The sequence below is a fragment of the Morus notabilis genome, unplaced genomic scaffold (genome assembly GCF_000414095.1).
Source record: "Morus notabilis unplaced genomic scaffold, ASM41409v2 Scaffold635, whole genome shotgun sequence".
NCBI lineage: Eukaryota > Viridiplantae > Streptophyta > Magnoliopsida > Rosales > Moraceae > Morus > Morus notabilis.
In genome coordinates, this window is record NW_010360643.1 from 163931 (window position 1) to 184700 (window position 20770).

Consider the following 20770-nt stretch of genomic DNA (forward strand, 5'->3'; position numbering starts at 1 on the left):
GAATTTACTTGATCGAAAACATGAACTTAACATGAAATCTGCTACAGAATTTAGGAATACATCTATTGATTCCATAAATCCTTCAGTCACATAATATTTTCTAGGAAAATCCTTGGCTTAAATAAATAAATTGTATTATTTAAAGTCTGGAATTTTCTCAGTCATTACAGGACCAATATCCAATAATAAAGGAAAAAATATATTCGATCTATAGTAAATATGAGATTAGGTTTAGAGTACCTCATAGAGTACAGGAACCGCAACAACAAGACGAAAACCCGCATTCATTCTTGAATGTTTTCGGGTTGAAGAAGAAAAAGAAGACAACTCAAACAGAAGATGCGAGTGAATCTTCATCAACAAGTGGCAGTGGCAGTGGCAGCGGCGGCGGCAACTTCAACGAGCTTATGGCGTACCTCAGTGAAGGCTTAGTAGTCGACGGTACAACAGAATCGTTTGACTTAGTTCAATGGTGGAAGGCACGAGCATTAACTTGGCCAATCCTAACTCAATTGGCAATGGATATATTTTTTATCCTAGTCTCCACTATTTCATCCGAACAAACCTTCAGTACGACATAAAGAATACTTGAGGAACGCCGGAATGCATTGCAAAGGGATATTATTAAAGCTTTGGTTTGCATTAAAGATTGGGATCGGGCCGATCAACGTCTACAAGGTACAATTTCGCTGGCAAGCCAAGAATGGATCGATGAATTTAATCGATTAACATTTAATTTTGAAGACGATCCTTCAGCTTTAAATTAAATTGTAAATTTGTAATTTATAAATATGTATTTACTTTTGACATTGTATTTGTAATTGTATAACTTTGTAAGTTTGTAAAATTTGTAATTCGTCACAAAATGATTGCACTCTTTTTTCCTTGCCAAGTTTTTATCTCAATTGGGTTTTTCTTGGTAAGGTTTTTAACGAGACAATCATGAATTATAAATTTAAAAATTAATAAAGAAATAATTTTTTTATATAGTTCGTATGTTCATTGCAAATTTCAAATTGTAATATATATATATATATAAATTTTAACCCAAAATAACTTAATATTAAAAAAAAATTTAAAAAAAATTCGGGCTCTTCGAGCGGACTCGGGCTGCCCGGCCGGGCTCGGACCGCCTAATACAAGCCCGCGGCCCGTTCAAGGTGAAATTAGAGCTCGGGCGGGCGGTCTAAATTTTTGGGCGGGTCGGGTTCAGGCTCAGACAAAAACTTAATTTTTTCAGACGGTCGCGGGCGGCCCGTCCAAAATTCCAGCAATATAGATACATCATATATCTTCAAAAAATTTTATAGAAAATTACACCATCTTCGAGTTAGTGGTGCTTCTGCATGTTTTTCCTGTCAATTTTGTATAATAATTGCTATTGATATTTCGTACTCCGTACTTGGCTATATGCATGTCCTTCTAGCAACAAAAGCATTTGGTACGAGCTCCTGATGTAACATGTGAAACTCATGCTTATTGCCATGTTCGGAAAATATTGGCAATGCAGAATATACTAATTAAATATTTATTCCTGGCTTCTTGCCTTTTTTTTTTTTTTTGGCTGAATAAACATTTGTTCTTGCTTGATATGCACATATTGTAACGCCAATATGTAGGTAGGAATGCGCATGCTAATGAATTTACGTCTTTCGGGCTATCACACTGTGTGCGCGCATCAAATGTGCAAAGGAAAACTGAAAATTATTGTATCATTCATAAATAGTGATCCTTCTACGCTCCTATAGTAGTGCATATTTCTCTTATGACTGTTGAATCTGATTAAAATTACATTAAAATTAAAATAGTTTATTTTCATAAATTTCTCTTGAATTATATATCAAGTTTTAAAATGCCCTTTAATTTTTCAAAACGATTAAAAACATCTCTTGATATATAGAAAAGAGATCAAATTACTCCTTCCATCCAAAGTCGTCTATAATTGTAATGGATATGCTTATGTTTAAACGATCCCAATTTCTAAAAAAGTTTGAAGAACTTGTCCTTTGCTCGTTTGGATCATATGTAGATCTTGTTTGTAGTAAATATTTCTGATCATGAATTGTTTTTTTCCCCCTAAATTTGGGTTGTTCTTCGCTTAGGATTTTTTTTTCTTTCTTTTTTCCGCTCAATTCAACGTCAACCACTGTGGAGCTTTAATCTATTGTTTTGTTTGGTTGAAAGGCTTTCAATTGCTAGCTGAAGCCAAAGGACCCAAAATAAAAAAGGAAATGGGGACAGAGGCGGAAGAGCTCACGCCAGCAAGGGATAGATTGATTCACGCCACTGCGCAACATGGAGATCGGCTCAACGAAAGAGAAAAAGATCACAACCCTTAGTGGAAGGTTGGTTTGTACCACCTTGAGGGCTTGGTTCGCACCGTCGTTGGAAGAGGCTGGGTTGGTGTTGTGGTTGCTAGGAAAGAGGGCTGGGTAATTCATTTTGTCGAGTGGATCGCATTGCCGTTGCGCATCACGTTTGTCGAGGGGATCATCCATAGTTGTCCTGGGGGAAGAGGGAAAGATCCAATGCCGTCGTCGGAGCTTTCCATTTTCATGATCGTGGTCTGATGTAATACGTTTGGAAGAAGAAATATACCAGATCTATAGAGCGAGAAGGAGAAGAAAAAGGGAAAAATATTAGGGGTTTTTTTATTTTATTTTTAATATTTATATCTTTTTAATACTTTTAATTAGAATTTAATGTTTAGTGTTAGCAATAATATGGATAATACAAAAAAGAACAATATGAATAAACTCGTTGCAAGAATAATATATTAAAATTGTTACAACACAAATTCAACCTTTTTACCAAACTTGATAAACCGAATTGGTAAGAATGTCGAGGCACGTGAATTACGCTTTCCTTAAAACAGATTCGTCCCTTCCGGCGAGTGCTTGAGGCTACGTTAGACGTCCGTTTCTTAGGATACAACGACAACGACGGTAGCTCGAAGCACTATCAGAATCGTTCGGTGAACTAGAACTCAGACCTTCTCTCTATCACCAAAACCGAACTACAAAAAAGAAAACGCACAAAGAACTCGGAAACAAGAGAGAAACCGAGAGAGATGAGGAGAAGAGTCTATGAGTGCAAGTGAGTGCTCTCATTCATGTGTTGCAAGCCTTATATAGGCTCTTGAGAAAGGGGTTTTGAGACAAGGAATTATGGGATTTAATCACACAATTATGGTCCAATCTTTATGGTGCAAAACTGTGCTTCTTCCTCTGAGATGAATCCGGCCGAAGCCATAACTAACCATTAAGCTGGCCATTATCTCACAATTAATCTCGGCCATTCAACTAGCCATTAAGCCCCTTTAATCACCATTATGCAAGCCAAACGGTTTTGGCTGGAAGGTCTTGGGCCGAATCAAAAAATAAAAATTACAAAACACAGCCCGCACGGAGTGAGTTTTTCAATCCGGCATTTGTGTCTGCAGGTTGCGGGTGCATACATTAGGTCCCTAACCCGCCGGGACCATGATTTGTACCCCCCCCCCCCCCCCCCCCCCCCCTGCGCGTGAGAGAGCCTCTCTGGTATACATGCTTACCTAGGCTTCAAAGTGCAATCACTTATAAACACTACCAAGGCTTCTATCCTAGCCAATGTGAGATTTTTTACAATTTCTAACTACCTTAATCATTTCAAGTGACATGCTTAGAACATCAATTTCTCATTCACCCAATATCCATTTTGAGTGTATGAATAATCGATTTCGGTCTCGTTGTGATGGAGAATGCAAATCCGTTGAGACCCGTCTCAAAAACCAATTGAGCATCATTCTAATATGGGCCTCAAAATGGGCCTTTAACATGGCTTAACAAGCCATTTTTCTAACATTTAGTTCGATTTTGATGGTATGGCACATAGGTAATTCTGTTAAATTTATCGACGGTTTTAGACGGAAAGGATAATTTGATTCTTTTTATATATATCATAGGATGTTTTGAATTGTTTTGCAAAATTAGAGGGCATTTTAAAAGATGGTGGTACATAATTCAAGGACATTTATAATAATAATCTTTAAAAAATAATACATAACTTATAGTTTCTAACATAGACGGGCGGTTAAATATAAAAGGCTACTGATAATTTATTTATTTTTTCATTAACATACCTAGAAATCTCCCATAAATATATCAAAATTAAATAGTGAAAATTAACCGCTCGGAAAACATTGCCATTGATGTTTCACGTACCAGCCTAACATCTTTAAATTAGATATATATATATATATATATATATATTTTTTTTTTTTCTCTAAAGCTAAGTCGATGAAATCAAGAATAGGGGCACGCAAAACCAAATTATAATTCCGTGCACAAATAGCAAGGCAATATAAAAAGAGAGTGAGAAACAAAATTCCCGAAACCCTACAAAGTCCAAATCAATATATCCGATCAACAAGCACAAGGCAATACGTGATCCCCTGCCTTGGTGCGAGCTCTAAAACCCGCTTTCTCATGCCTAAGCAATGCATCGACTCTTTCCTGGGGTTGACTGTTGGCGGTGGATAACGCGTGTTTTCTCCACCATTTTAATTACAACTCAAATTATTATTGTAGTATTTATTCTTTTCTTACAAAAATTTTTAATTTTAATTTTTTTCTATAATATTTTTTCTCATGTAAAATTTATTTTTAAATTTAAATTCTCAATTTGAGTTGTGAAAAGAATTTAGAATAATAAAATTATACAATTAATAAATTGTTAATTGTGGTCATATAGTAAGCCAACGGGTTTCGACACCTATCTACTGCAAGTGACGTTACGTGGGCGTAGGAGGAGACATGAGGTTGCAAAAGTGGGTATGTGTTTGTTTTTTTTTTTCTTTTCTTTTCTTTTTTTAAGTGGGTTTGTGTTGTCAATGGCTTTTGTTATCCTCAATCAGTAGAATTTTGTGGTGAATGGTGACGTTCACGCGATAACGTTCCTTATCATAGCAGTACGATTTCTACCCCTGCAGGGTGGCAAATTTGAATATAGGAACCGACAAATTAACCACACATTACGATTGCATATGCAAATTTGAATATAGGAACCGACAAATTAACCACACATTACGATTGCATATGCAAATTTGAATATAGGAACCGACAAATTAACCACACATTACGATTGCATATGCAAATTTGAATATAGGAACCGACAAATTAACCACACATTACGATTGCATATAGATATGTTATTAAGGGTAGAAATTTGTCAATAAAAATATATTAAATTTTAAAAGTTTATGCAATTTAGATGATAAAAAATACGATTAGGAAAGATTAAGCAGTTAGAACACAGAAAGATTTATAGTGATTCACCTTTAATTTAAGAGCTACGTCCATTATGAGGGGGAAAAAATTCACTATCATTTTTAAAAGATTACAGACTCTCTCTTTCTGAAGTAGACCTCTCCTTATTTTATATCTCCTGTAGTCTCTGTACGTTTTCTTATTTTATTCAGGGATATTTTCTTCATATTTTGGGATAATATCCCCTAGTAGGTTGAGATTTTCTGTCAATCAGTATGATTTCCTCACTTACTTCTTTACCCCGTATATTTTAATTACAAATCACAAATCTCAGAGTATGTCTCGTATCTCTCTCAATCTGCGTAGACTTGACTTCGTAGGCGCTCTCAGAGCCATCTCCGCTTACAACTGCTAGTGCGATCGACCTCCTGTTGTTTTTAACTCCTTGAAGCGGTCAATCGCCTTTGTACACCACTCCCTTTACTTGCAGTCTACTCTTAAAAAAACGGTCATCTGACATAGCAACTAAGATAGAGGTGTCTTTGATGATCATTTAATACCCTTAATTATGACGCGTAAGTCCATCTAATGCCCAACTTAGGGTTTGAAATTTTACCCTACAATATATGTTACGTACATTTATATAATATATATAAATATGTTTAATATGTGTATGCGAATAACTTAGATCTCAAATATATATGTCCTAGAATTTGAGTTTTGATCTATAGAATCTTCCCATTAATATATATATATATATATATATGTCCTAGAATTTAGAGGAATTAATGGCTGAGAAAATGCGGTTTCTATAAGCCGGGGATTTGTAGATATATTGTATGACCAAATTGCGTTATTTTCACATTATTGATAGTGTGCACATAGTATGTACACTGAACACACAGTGAGAATAATTGTATTTGTGTGTTCAGAAGTTTCTCGGGCAATCACAGGTAATTTTTTATATTCCGTCCAAGTGACAATCACATCGAGATCAAGTATAAGTCCAATAATAATAATTCTTAAAAAAAGTGTACTTGCTCTTGTTTTCGTATGGGGATTTGCTAGCTATGTACATATTTCGTTATATCTAGCTCTCGAAAAGCAGTCGAATCTTTAGAATACCTAGCTTGCTAGCTAGTTATCAGTCGAATAATTATCTTCTGCTTAAATACGTTGAAATAAAAATAAGCATTTGTTTCACTAGTTTAGTTCAGTTCAACTCAATTCAAACGGTAAGTACAATTTAAACTCGTGTTTGATAAGCAAACAGTTTGAATTATATTCTTCATTTGAAGTGAATTAAACTGTATAATTATCTCCTCTCTTAAGTTTAACTATTCAAACCGTTTTGGAAGAGTAAAAATGTGCTCTCTCTGTGCTTTTTTACACCTAACACGCATAAATTTAAATTTTATTCTCTGTTCATATTAGAATTTTAACTGCACATCCAAATGTACTCAATTCGGACTACACTTTAAATCACAGTTTAAATTTTTTTGTTCAAATACAAAATTCAAATTAACAAAATTCGTACCAACCAACTAAACGGAGGCGAAGTTTGGAAGGTTAACGTGGAAGAAACTTGAAACACACACATAAGAGATATATTCTCCAACTCAACAGAACCGATGGAGTTTAGCACAAACATGATTTTTCCATGGAGAATCTTTTTCTAACAGTACAACAAACAGGAACTTAATAGTGCTCTCTCATTCTATTTTGCTTCCCTCGCCAACTAAAATGACAATAGTTATTTTCAATAATTTCATTTTCTTCAGCACGTACGAGACAAATTGTTCACCGTCCACGTCGAGGAAAACTGGTTGAAGAAAGAGCTTTAAAGTGATAGGAACCCTAATTGGTTGAGTGGATGTGCATATTGAATGACAGTATCTCAAAGAACATAGAGAAATTAAAAAAATAATAATAATAATAATTTGCATTTGAGCTTATTTAGAAAAAAAAAAAAAAAAAAAAAAATGATAGCTCAGTATGCGGATACTTTCACCCTGAAATCACTATCCCCAAAAGATATTAATTGCATGAGTTATGGTTTCGTTACTACACGTGCTAGACAATAAGCGGTAACCAGCGAATAATTTTATTTAAAAAAAAGAGCGAAAAAGAATATCAGGACAAATTATGTGATCAACGCACTATAAGATGTAGAAAAGTATGGTATAACCACATAGAGACAAATAATATTGCTTTAAACTGTATGACCTTCGAGTTTCAAAGTCCGACTAGTCACCTTGCAAGAGCTTATCTTCGATTGTTGTTAATATATATATATATATACATACATATATACATATATATACATATATATTGTTTTTAGCATTGAGCTCGATTGATCTAAATTTCATAAATCGATGACTACCACTTGGAAACCTTAAACTTAAAAGCCATGTCCTTAATTATTGTATACCTATATGACACTACTCATATACACATATATATATGTATGTATATTATTCTTTTTAATTTTTTTATATATTTTTGCCAGCTTGAGATGAATAAGAGGAATTGGATAAAATAAGCCCATCATGAGTAGAATCAAAGCTCACTCTCATTCATGAGTTTCTTACATTATTCGTATATATAGTAGCCATCGTTTTGCTTACTTATGAAGTATCGTGAGAAATTGGTGTCCGCGGGTACGAAAATGAACCGTGAATCGGAAGCCAATATTTTCCTTTTTAGCGAGATTAAGGAAACCGCTACCAGATTTCTCAACAAAACCCCCTGGTTTATTAATTTGTACGCTTATATTATACGCTAAATCCATATACTAATGAGTTTGACCACATATTAATTTCCCTTTTTGTTCACACATTATCGCTGGTTTACGTATGTTAGTTTATAAATTCATCCCAAAAGCTTAAACTTTTAAGAGGTGTGCCAACAATAGTTTAATATTTTAACACTCTCTCTCAGTGTGGGCTAGACAATGGATAATCGTGTGGGTAAATTAATTGAAAAGCCCAACACGTGAATATTTAAGCCCGAAATATATTAAAAACCCAACACATGATGACAATTTAAATGAGGACTGTAATTACGGGGGTTTGAACTCAATACCTCCCACTCTGATACCATATTAGTTTACCAAAGTGTTAAAATATAAAACTATTGTTGACCTACCTCCTATCAGCTTAAACTTTTGGGATTGATATATCACAAATTTACGTATCAGTTTTGGGACCACGACTCATAATATGTAATAATTTATGTTATACACAAGCAATTTTTTACTAGTTGGAAAGCTATAAGATTTTTGTTTTGCGTTAATTTTTCTAAGTCCACAGGAAAAAGGAATTGCCAATCACTATGAGCAGGCTTCCTAAACTACCCTTACCGTTTGATTAGACACATTAATACTTTCAATTATTAGCAAAAGAAACAAGATATACTTTTAATAGTACAAAAGGGTATTCCACTCCCAAATGGCCGGCCACCTTCCTTGTTTCCTCTATATAAACCCATGGCTTGTTTTCATTTCTCATCATATTATCCATACATCCAATTCTACAAAGCTAGGCTAGAGCTTTGCACTTGAATTCCCTCACTCTCAAAGCGTATTCTGTTTACTGAGTTACAAGTATGCCAGAAGCTCCTAAGAACTTGTGTGGTCATGTCATGGACGATAAAAATAAGAAGTCGTTGCAATACATCGAAGATGTTACAAGTAATGCCGATGAAGTGCAAACACGAGTCCTTGCCGAAATCCTCTCACGCAGTGCCAGCGTCGAGTACTTGCAAAGACACGGCCACAACGGCCACACCGATAGAGAAACTTTCAAGAAGGTGATGCCTATCGTCAAATATGAGGATCTGAAGCCTGATATTGACCGTATCGCTAATGGCGACACCTCTCCAATTCTTTGCTCCGTACCCATTTCTGAGTTCTTAACTAGGTAATTACCTTTTACTGTTTCTCGCCTTTCGTAAAACATGAAAACAATACTCTACTACTAAGACATGCACATCTTTTAACTGTTAGATATTTACGATCGAAATATATATTGAATTTTACACTTTTCTAATTTAACATGAATTATCGGTAACGGGCACTACTATCTTCTAGTACAATTAGCTTTTGTTGTTTCATTTATATTAGAGAATTCTACTATAACGTTAAGAGAGAGTTTTTGAGTTTTTAACTGTAATATTTATGATCAAGTTCCATTAAATTATCATGTCGTTATTTATTTGATATGATATGACAGTTAAAAGTTGTCGTCTCAGTAAGATATTTGTTCATACCATCCTTATTATCTCCTAATATATTTGCTGTACCGGGGTTAATAATATTTTTTTTTTTAATTTTCATGTGCGATATAAATTAGTTCCGGGACATCCCAGGGGGAGAGGAAACTCATGCCAACCATAGAAGAGGAGCTCGATAGGAGATCTTTGCTTTACAGCCTCTTAATCCCTGTGATGAACCAATTCATTCCCGGTTTGGACAAAGGTAAAGGAATGTATTTTTTGTTTACAAAATCGGAGGCCAAGACCCCAAGTGGACTCGTTGCTCGTCCGGTTCTATCCAGCTACTACAAGAGCTCTCATTTTCGAAACCGTGTTGGTGATCCTTACACTAACTACACCAGCCCAAACGAGACTATTCTCTGCCCAGATTCATACCAAAGCATGTACTCTCAGCTCCTTTGCGGGCTCTGTCAAAACAGGGAAGTTCTTCGCGTTGGGGCGGTTTTCGCATCCGGGTTCATTCGTGCTATTAAGTTCCTTGAAAAGAATTGGGTCTCTTTGGCTAACGATATTAGGACCGGAAAATTAAACAGCTCCAAGATCAACGACTCCTCGGTGAGAGATTCCGTCATGAAGATTCTCAAACCGGATAAGGAGCTCGCGAATTTTGTTGAGGCTGAGTGTGGGAAAGAAACTAGGTTGTGGCCAAACACCAAGTATATTGATGTTATTGTGACTGGAACTATGTCACAATATATTCCTACCCTTGACTTTTATAGCAATGGCCTACCCATTGTTTGCACCATGTATGCCTCCTCGGAGTGTTACTTTGGTATCAATCTGAATCCTTTGTGTAAACCAAGTGAAGTCTCTTACACCCTTATTCCCACTATGGCCTATTTTGAGTTCTTGCCCGTGCATAGGAAAAATGGACGTGTTAATTCCATTTCCGATCCGGTATCTCTTGGCAAAGACAAAAACCATGAATTGCTTGATCTTGTTGACGTGAAAGTTGGAGAAGAATACGAACTTGTTGTCACCACCTATTCAGGTATTAATACTTCGCTGGATTATTATTTCTTTAATATTCTTTCGTTAATACATTTGAGTAATTAGGAGTTTGTGATGACTAAGTTGTTGGTGGCAACCTAGTTGAAATATGGTAAGCTGCCCCGCCTTTTATCTTTTATCCACTCTCCATTTATTATTATTATTTTTTTTTTTGGAAATAATTTCCGTTCTAGAGATCTACTCCACATAATAGTATACGTTTTGTAAATGAAACAATATTGGAATTAAATAGTGTACAAATTAAAAATATTGAGATGTTTTGAGTAGCTTTGATAAAAGTCATCATCGATCTCTCATCATTTATAAATATATAAATATATATATATATATATATATATATGTAGTATATTTGAAATTAGTAACATATAGATTTGCAAAACATAGACATTAATGCACGTTGAAAAAATTTCGAGTGTCACACACCCTGACATGATCTTGCAGGGCTTTATCGCTATCGTGTCGGAGACATACTAAGAGTAGCGAGCTTCAAGAACAAGGCGCCGCAATTCAACTTCGTGTGCAGAAAGAACGTGGTTCTCAGCATCGATTCTGACAAAACCAATGAAGTCGAGCTACAAAACGCGGTGAAGAATGCAACCAACAAGCATCTTCACGCTTTTGGTGCCACTCTCATAGAATACACAAGTTTTGCCGACACATCAACCATTCCGGGGCACTATGTCCTCTATTGGGAGATCATCGAAAACAGCACAACCACAATAATTCCTGCTTCGGTCTTTGAGGAGTGTTGCCTTACAGTCGAAGAATCCCTCAACAGTGTATACCGCCAAGGCCGAGTTTGTGACAAGTCCATTGGCCCGTTGGAGATCAAAATAGTGGAGAACGGAACGTTTGACAAGCTCATGGACTATGCACTTGGCCAAGGTGCGTCCATAAATCAGTATAAAGCGCCACGCTGCGTCAAACAAGCTTCGATTCTGCAGCTTTTAAATTCGAGAGTAGTTTCCAATTACTTCAGTCCAAAATGCCCCAATTGGGCTCCTGGTCATAAGCTATGGTCAGCTTGTCAGAACTAAGAGAGATTAAATATATATATAAGGACAACAAATGTCTAATATTTTCTTATGTTTGGCGTAAACTGTTAAGTGTTAGATTTCTAAAATTGTTCATATTTAAAGGAAAGTTTGATCTTCCTAATAAATTATGAAAATTAAATATTTTTATACGCAAAAAAATTCTTCAACCGAAGTTGCCAAGAGACTCACAACTGGTAAGACTTATGGAATGTAAGTGCGTGTAGATGTTTGTTCCCCCGCAAGCGTACGGTGTCAAGTTTTGATAGTATAGGGTGAGTGAGTATCATTTCCATAGAGATTGAGTGTTAAATTACCGTTAAGTACCGTGATTATCGTAACTCAATTTTATCTAGACAACCGAAGTAAATGAAATAAAATATAACTTAAATAGATATAAATACAAAAATAAGATAAAATATGAAAACTTCTATACACAAATGTACGAGAGACGTGACTTCACCTTATTATTCTTTTGTTCATCTTATTAAGCCAATGCTAGCTAATTCCACTTCATTCATTAATCAAGTAACCTAATCTAACCTTGCTACCTCTCCCGAGTGTCAAACGAAGTCATATGCATGAGTATCCTAATCAATATTTCTATCTAACCCATTTACTCATACACTCATTAAGTTTAGCCCTTAAATTAGAACTCAAATGCCGATCGCCTCCAAGCCTCAGAAAAATCAAAATCCTAGTTGATAATCAAGGTCTTGATCACCTCTTGGTCTCATAATATCCTAGACTCTCCAGGAGATTATCAAAGTGTTGATCTCCTCTCGGACTCACAACAAACTAGACTATGTTTCTCAATTCTAGACTATGAAATCAATCTCTCTCGAGCATCAAAATCGCAATCTAAAATTATCTAACTCATTAGCCACATAAATTAGAAGCATTAAGGATAGAGAAACGTAATATAAGATGGAATTTAACTAACAATTGACAAGATAATCAAAACATGGTTCAAATAAAGCTACATCAAACCCTAGATTATGAAGTCTAGCTCAACATAAAGGAATCCATAACCAAAATCACACATTTAAGAACAAAAACTAAAAAACTACAAAGAAAATGGAGAAAACTCTTGTAGAGATGAGCTTCAAGTCTTCAAATCTTCAAGAATTTCTCCCAAGTATTCTTCAAAAATCTCTAACTCCAAGCTTCTCTTTCTAGGAATTTTTGTGCCTCTCATCCTCTCTAAGTTGGGAACTAGGGTTCCTCTTGCTTAAGTGTACCCAAAATTGGAGAATAACTTCATCTAAACTTATCCAATGGTCAAAAATGGCCAACCATAATGATCAAGGGCCAAAAAAACCCAAAAACCTCGTTTCAATATAGGAGGGGTGCGGCTGTGTGCGTCCACACGCCCATCATGGCGCGGGTGCGCAGCGCATGCTGTGAGCTGGGCACCTAAAGCGCACGTGCTGCAGCGCCTGGCTTGCTGCCAGGCGTGCACCAGCCCTTGCCCAGGGCTACTCTTGGAAATCGCCCCGTTTCGCGCAGCGTTTTGCACGGGTCCTTACCCTTGTCCCTGGCTCATTTCAATAGATTCCCAAAACACTAATTATTCCTTGTTTTCACCTAATTTCTCATTTATTAATTATTCGTACAAAAACACACAAAAACATATCAAGTTAACAAAAATAAAAACTCACAAATATTTAAACTTAAAAGTACTTGATTTATTGACAAATAACCTCCTCATCAATGTTAAGCTTTGAGACTTCTCATGCAATATTTTTCATGTTCACCGCGTAAGGAAACTGTTTTTGTGAAGGGTCCATTTTTTCTTCTAAGTAACTGTTTTAATTCTCAGTTCACTGTGAAACAATTCAAAACATCTCGCGGAAACGTATCACAGGGGGACAGGGTAGTTGGATTTAAATAAATGTATGAATGAATGAATAGAAAACATACCACAACATAACATGCATCTTTCAAGACAGAAAACCGATATGTCGGTTGTCATTTGTAAATACTTTACAAAGTGAACGACATGTAAACTTTGCAGAAGCACGACATCGTGTTTAGTTTATCCAACCAACAAAATAGTTCGTTTTTTGTTTTTCAAAGGAACAAGGTGTGTGTTTTTTTAAACAAAAAGGCAATCAAGAGAAACGACATAGCACTTCATTTAAAAAGCACTTCATGTTGTTTTTGTATAAAAGGCATTCAAGAGAAACGTGTATGTTTTTGTATACAAGGTGTTCGTTTTCACTTTAATAAAACGCTCAGCACTTCATTTGGCTAGCTTTCATGTAGTTTCTTTCATTAATATGACATGTTGTCGTCTCTTCTTTCTGTCGTTTTTTTATTATATGTCGTTTGAGTATAGAAACGACATATTATTTCCCTGACATTAGCAGAATATTAAATTAGAATTTTAATTCCTAACCTTGAAGTTGTTTCTCGAATCGTACTTCTCGGAATCTAACGAAATCCCCGAGAAAATAACATTCTCCCTCCGAGAAAATTGGGGAGGTGGGGTTTTGGGAAGAAGAGAGGGATTTTAGAGAGAGAGAGAGACAGGCGGGTAGAGAGAGAAATTCTTTTTTGGTAAACAGTACGTCCATTGTTATTGAGTCAAGGAGTCACAAGCGTGCGCGTCCAAATTTTTCTTCAAAAAACAAGGGAGGCAACTCTGACGCCAACAGCAAGAAATCCAGAATAAAAGGATACGTTGTTCTAAGTTCTGTCAGTTTTGCTCCATAAAAGGATGTCGTTTTCTTGCTATATTAACGACATGTCGTCCCATTCTAACAAGTAGGAAAAGAAAGCCATAGAAACGACATGACGTTTAACTCTGCTTTTTGTTCTTTGGCGTTTCTCCAAAGTCCAAATAGAGGGAAGAAACACATCGAATCGAAAGGCACGAGAGGAGAAGACCCGAACCAAAACAAAAATGGAAAGGCACGTACAAATCTTCCTCAACAGACTCTCCTACGCCTCCATAGCCATAGCCACATTGACCCTCCTCTTCGTCTTCCTCCAAACCCCCGATACCTGCGTCATCTCCTCCTCCTCGAACCTCCGTTTCCCCAAATCCTCCTGCGACTCCTCTCCACGCGCCGCCACGACCCTCCACAAGAAGAACACGCGCCTCTGGTCCTCCCGTTCCTGGCAATCCAAGGTCTCCTCCTACGCCGCCTTCTTCCGAGATCTGGGCCTCCTCCACAACCACTCAAAGGTTCTCTGCGTCTCCGCCGGCGCCGGCCACGAGGCCATGGCCCTGGCCCAGATGGGCGTCGCCGACGTCACCGCAGTCGAGGTGGTAGAATCTCCGCCGCTGGTGGACCGGGCCGACCCGCACAACCTGCCGTTTTTCGACGAGGTCTTTGATTTGGCATTTAGCGCCCACCTGGCCGAGGCGTTGTTCCCGTCTAGGTTTATGTCGGAGATGGAGAGGACGGTTCGGGACAGCGGCGCGTGCGTGGTTGCTGTGGAGGAGTGTGGGGATATGGAGGTTGGGGAGATTGTGAGCTTGTTTGGGAAGTCGAGATTTGTCGGTGCGGTGAATGTGACTTTGAGTGGTTTGAGAATGACGAGGATTGTTATGAGGAGGACCAAGAGAATTTCTTCCTGAATTTGGTAAATGTTTTTCACTTTTTTCTGATTTTTTTTTTTTTTTTGTTATGTTGTTTTCTGTGTTCGTGATGATGTTGAATTGGGTTATGCAATGTGGGTGAAGTGACTTTACTCAGCTATGCTGGAAAATATGGAACTGAAATTCAATGACCCGTGAGCATAGAAAAAAATTGTGGTAAAAATATATGGATGTAATGCATCATTTATCACTATATACATCCCAAAGGTGAGGACTTTGCATTGATCCTTTCTAAAATAAGTTTGGCAAAGTGATCTTTTAGAACCATAATGAAAGGAGAGCTTTTTCTGGCCCTTCTATTATAATTTCATGACTACAGTTATCTCTGAAACTGGAGGATGAATTGCCTGCACCAGTTTTGCCTAAAATCTTCCGTTTTCAACATTCGCATGTTCAATATTAGCTACTCCGATAAGTTGATCAGTTTTTTGTTCCTACTGAATACTCGGGAAGTGTAAGATTTCATAGAGACAACACACAAAATTTTATTTTTGCAAGAAGAAAATATTTCAATGTTTCATGATCAACCAAACAAATTGAACGAGACAATGGAGAAGCTCAACCAAGTAACTAGCTATTTTTACACTGTAGACAACAAAGTTTACATACTTAGAAGTTCTGTTCCAACCACTATACAGGTGTATCAGGAGCCTGAACAACCTCAAAAGCCCGTGAGATCCCATGTATGGTGAAATTCTTTGAAGAAAACATGTCAGGTGCCGCAATTTTGACCCCGTTGACGACCAGTCCTTGCTCAAAACTCGCTGTGCCTCTGACCTCGACATGTAGATCAGGAGATAGAGTAGTGAGCAACATCCCAGATGGCAATGCAGCAAGCTCTTGGTATGTCAACCTTTGAGGAAGAATATGAAACCTCACGGTTCTTTTGAGCAAAGGGGAAGCAGATGTCAAAGATGACAAACTTGGAGGAGCAAAGATTGTCACAGATTCCAAACCCCTGTAATCTTCAAGAATCCCATCAAGAACAGAATTCAATCCGATGGCAAATGGAATGAATCCATTCGAGCTCAGCAAACGGACGATCCATGACCATTCCACCATATTCTTTGATTCAAGAACGTCCGAAACTAAAACAGACGTGGAGTCGCATATGGGTGCTTGGATAATGTTCCAACCCTGATGAACATCTTGAGGATCTAATGAAGAAAACGGCTCAAGAACCCCATGAACCGAAATAGTCTTCCCAAGAAACACATTCGGATGTGAGACCACAACATGGTTGATCTCAATCGATTTTTCTTCCAAATCGATCTTGGTTATGGCGATGTTCTTTTTCCGGTGGAGGGTTGGCAAGCAGCTGCCTTGGGGCTTTTTTAAAAGTTCATCCATTGGGAGGTTGAGAGGACAAGTGTGGTATTGAAGGAGATCTTTCAGAAGCCACGGAGGAAGAGAGGAGTTGGAGATGACCTGATCTTGGATGGCGAAGATTGTTGAGTTCGGAGAGGAAAGGAAGATCTCGGGAGATACTTGAAAAAGTGTGGCCGTGAAGTTGAACCCGGCTCTTCTCAGGGCTTTGGAGGCGTTGAGCGAGAGTTCATGGAACGCAACTTTGCCTGGTGAAATTGGGTCTCCTGGTTTGGAATGCAGAGATGTTGAGATGGCTATGAAAGCCAACACTACAGACATTGTGAAATACATACAACAATAAGCCATTAGAGTAAATCTTGTAGTAAATTCTTGAGAGAGAGAGAGAGAGAGAGAGAGGTTGTAGGTTTGTATTCTGGCAATGAGAGAGGGAAAATAGAAGAGGGATGGTTTCAAAAAAAAAAAAAAAAAAAAGTAGAAGAGGGATGGTTTATGGTTCTAGACGCTTGGGCTTACAGTGAAGGAACGGTCCAATAACCAAAAATCAACAGAAATTCTGAGCCCGGTTAAATCCAAGACTATTGAGGAATGCAAAATGCATCTATAACCTATGCAAGGTTTCTACTTCCGCAATAAAAGTGATTCTCATGCTTTGATTTTACAGTTTGCGTCTCATTAGTCATTACAAAGGCTAGTTTGCCCTTACTGTAAACAGTATCATGGTTTGTAAATATTTTCACGACATACGACAAAATCCCATTGAAGCCAAGTTCAAGGCCCGTTGTCGATTCGAGTTTTTAATTTGAGTTGAAATGTGATTTTATGTGAAAATATTTTACTATAATAAAAAAATTAAATGTGATTATTTTTAAATTTTTTTTACTACAATAAAATTTAAATTTTAAATTTAAATCGATAAAATGAATTGGGTCTAAACTTTTTTCATTTTAAAGTTTCATACATCCATCAAACCAAGTGTCAAGATTTTCTTTCTTGTTCTTTTGCTTTTAGCCACCTTGTTTCTATCAAACTGAGTAATAAATCTCGTACCCCGCCACCAATAAAGCAATTATTAATAATAATTATAACTACTCTAAAGTAATTTTCACACCCGAAATACCCAGCTTTTTAAAGCAGTTTAAGCTAAGCTACCTGCCTGAGCTAGCTAAGCTTGAACTTCAAGCTTAGCCAGCTACTACGACATTCAATTTTCCGTTGGCAGAAGAATATGATGAAGTTACGGAGAAGAGTAATAATGACAATAACTTTCTTAAAACAAATTGGTTGAGGCCAATAATGCTTCTTATACTCTCGGGATTTGTTCTTTCATTTAAATTATAATTCATAGTTCGTTATAGTATTTTTTTCATAAAAAATATACGTAAATTAAAAATAATTCGAATCACATAGTTTGAATCCTCCAATCAAACGTAATTTTTATCATAAGTACAGTTATTTTATCCTACTTGTGCGAATTGTTTTTGTAGTCGTTGAATTAATTTTTTAAGAGTCTGATCTTAAAATATGAATAATTTTTGTATCGCATATTATAAATTTTAAATGTGATTGAAAAACTAATTTACCTATTAAAAAACAATAATTTCTACCTGTAAAGTAAAATAACAACTCGTACTATCAGAGTTCCTCTAGAACAAACAAGGAATTAAGGAGTTATTCTTTTATATTTTTGAGTTAGGATGACTTGAGTGATAATTTTGAATTGAATTTGAGTTATAACTTGAGTTAAATTATAACTTGAGTTTGTGTGTGGATGTGAATTGAGAATCTTTTTGAGTTTGTGTTTGAATGAGTCAAAATTTAAATTTATATTTAGATAGTATTTTAATAAAAAGTCAATAGTGATGAAAAATTTTAATAGAGTATATAGATGAGCTTTTATTTATCTTTTCGTTGTGAATGTATAGAAAAAAAATTATCTCATTCAGAATTAAAATTAAAAAATTATAATATTTTTAATAATAGAAAAAATATTATTCATTAACTTAAATTCAAGTTTATAAACTCGAGTTAAAAGGGAACTTGAACTCATGTTTTTAAAGTTTATGGTAGCAATCTTTTGGTGGGGTGGTGATTCAAACAAGCGGAAGATTTATTGGGCAAGTTTGGACAAATTGTGTTGTCCGAAGGCTAAAGGGGGACTGGGATTTCGTGACCTTAATGTGTTCAACCAAGCCATGCTTGCCAAGCAGTGTTGGAAGCTTTTTCAGAATCCACACTCCATCTCAGGGCAAATTATAAAGTCAAAATACTTTCCTAATGGAAATCTATTGGAGGTCAAGGGAAAATCCAACTCCTCTATCTTATGGCGAAGTTTGATGTTGGGACGACAACTTCTGAAAGTAGGGATGGATAGAAAGTTGGACATGGCAGAAACATGAGAGTGTTTTAAGGACCCGTGGATACCAAAACCAACTTATTTCATGACGATTACAGCTCCACGGAGTGACAATGAAGATACGAAAGTGAGTGAGCTCATGAATCCCGACGGAGGGAGCTGGGATATGGAAGAACTTAGAAAGATCCTATGGCCAGTGGATTGGGACTCAATTCTCCAAGTCCCTTTGAGTAGTGGAAATTCTTTAGACTAGCTAGCTGGTTTGGCATTTTGATGACTGAGGAAGTTACACAGTCCGATCGGGATATAAAGCCATGATGGAAACTTAGAGAGCGACGTCGGCCTCTAGTAGCGAGAAAGAAAAGCGTTGGTGGAAGGCTATATGGGGCCTTGGTATTCCTCAAAAGGTAAAAATCTTGATTTGGAAAATCTCCAATGATTTCATGCCAGTCTTGGTTAATTTGCAGAAGAGAGGCATCTCCTGCGACATATTATGTCAGCATTGCCACGCTGAGAAAGAGACTACCTTTCACTCTTTTTTTAAATGTGACAAAGCAGAAGCAATATGGATGAAAACCAAGTTTTTGGATGCCATTTTCAATTTCTCAGGTTTCAATCCCATCGACGTACTGATGTTTGTTGAGAAAAGATGGGGGAAGCCAGACTTTGAACAATTTTGCATCTTTCGCTGGAATTTCTAGTATGACCGAAACTGTGAAGTTCATGGTGAGCCCTCTTCCCCTGCAGAGGTGGTTGTTGATCGTGCTACCAATTGGCTATCTGAATATAGGGTGGGTTAACAAGCGACTTCGCTAATTGATTCAGAGTCGCTACCGGGAAAAAAAGGGCTGGTGTCGTCGTGAAAGGGGGGTGTTAAAGATGAGCGTGGATGCCGCTGTTGTGGAGGGATTAGCTTGGATCGGTGTAGGAGCAGTGATTCGTGATCATTCAGGAGATGTGTTAGGAGCTATGGCCAAGAAAATCAGGGGAAACTTTTCTCCTTTTATGGCTGAATGCTTCGCTGTCCGAGAAGGCCTCAAGTTTGCAGCTGAAGTAGGACTCAACGTTTCAGTGGTGGAAACAGATGCAAAGAATGTTGTTGAAGGTGTCACCCAGGTTAGACCTTATGCAATTGAGGGTCCAATTGTAAGGGACATTTTATCCTTTGTTCCTAACTTTCTTAATGTTTGTTTTAAGTTTTTTCCTCGTTATAGGAATAGAGTTGCCCACAATTAGCTTGCTTTGGTTTTAATTCTGCAGAGAATAGATATTGGCTTGAAGAGGTGCTTAGCTACATCCAAAACTTTGTAACTGCATACTGTTGTTCTAGTTGTAATTAATTAATTTAATTTTCCTGTTTCGCCTTCAGAGTGTTCCTCTTAAAAAAACAAAAAACAAAAAAAAAAAAAAAAAACCCGCTTGGAGTCCCATTTGACTTGCCTGATTTTCGTTTGCCGCCTAGCAAATAACTTCGCAATAACTCATCTCATTAGTTAGTATTGATTGGGGTAGTTTTGATTTGTTGAAAAGGAACAGACTTTGCAGAACCGTAGCATCTAGTTGGGGGGAAGCCATTAAAGCTAAAGGCAAACCGTAGTTGTGAAGAGAAGACCTTTTTACTTGGTCAAATTCATGCCCAAAATAAAACCCAAAAGAAAAAGGGATTTTATGGAGGCAACTGGCAAAGGACATCATGTTCACGTGAGATTAGAACAAAACAAAGATTTTGTCCCTTCTTGTTGACTTGCTTCCAAAAGAAAATCAGGTGGCAGATATCAGATCCTGGCTTACATTATGCCATTCCGCGTTGCAACCCACGAGAAAACTTTCAGCAACCAAATTATTTAAAAAATATATATGAATTAAATAAACAACAAAACCCACCAATTTCAAAAAGAAAAAAAAAACAAAA

At 36.8% G+C, this 20770-nt stretch overlaps 3 protein-coding genes across 3 annotated transcripts; 2 read left to right on the forward strand and 1 right to left on the reverse strand.

The window, feature by feature from the left end:
* Positions 1-8852: 8852 nt before the first annotated feature.
* LOC21392089 (indole-3-acetic acid-amido synthetase GH3.6) lies at positions 8853-11569 on the forward strand. Its single transcript, XM_010096892.1, has 3 exons — positions 8853-9166; positions 9599-10512; positions 10974-11569. The coding sequence occupies exons 1-3, from the start codon at positions 8853-8855 to the stop codon at positions 11567-11569; spliced, it is 1824 nt and encodes a 607-aa protein (XP_010095194.1).
* Positions 11570-14448: 2879 nt separating this feature from the next.
* LOC21392090 lies at positions 14449-15884 on the forward strand. Its single transcript, XM_010096893.2, has 2 exons — positions 14449-15160; positions 15815-15884. Exon 1 carries the CDS (start codon positions 14475-14477, stop codon positions 15153-15155), a length of 681 nt encoding a protein of 226 aa, XP_010095195.1. The 5' UTR covers positions 14449-14474; the 3' UTR covers positions 15156-15160; positions 15815-15884.
* Positions 15807-17265, reverse strand: LOC21392091 (fasciclin-like arabinogalactan protein 21). Its single transcript, XM_010096894.2, has one exon. The coding sequence runs from the start codon at positions 16848-16850 to the stop codon at positions 15807-15809; it is 1044 nt and encodes a 347-aa protein (XP_010095196.2). The 5' UTR covers positions 16851-17265.
* Between the last annotated feature and the right edge of the window lie 3505 nt (positions 17266-20770).

What these genes read in the sequence shown, in the direction of transcription:
- LOC21392089 (XM_010096892.1), top strand. Translation starts at nt 8,853, where the DNA reads ATGCCAGAAGCTCCTAAGAACTTGTGTGGTCATGTCATGGACGATAAA. An exon ending in ATTTCTGAGTTCTTAACTAG is followed by an intron (nt 9,167 to 9,598) that starts GTAATTACCTTT and finishes GATATAAATTAG; the next exon opens with TTCCGGGACATCCCAGGGGG. An exon ending in TGTTGTCACCACCTATTCAG is followed by an intron (nt 10,513 to 10,973) that starts GTATTAATACTT and finishes ATGATCTTGCAG; the next exon opens with GGCTTTATCGCTATCGTGTC.
- LOC21392090 (XM_010096893.2), top strand. Translation starts at nt 14,475, where the DNA reads ATGGAAAGGCACGTACAAATCTTCCTCAACAGACTCTCCTACGCCTCC.
- LOC21392091 (XM_010096894.2), bottom strand. Translation starts at nt 16,850, where the DNA reads ATGGCTTATTGTTGTATGTATTTCACAATGTCTGTAGTGTTGGCTTTC.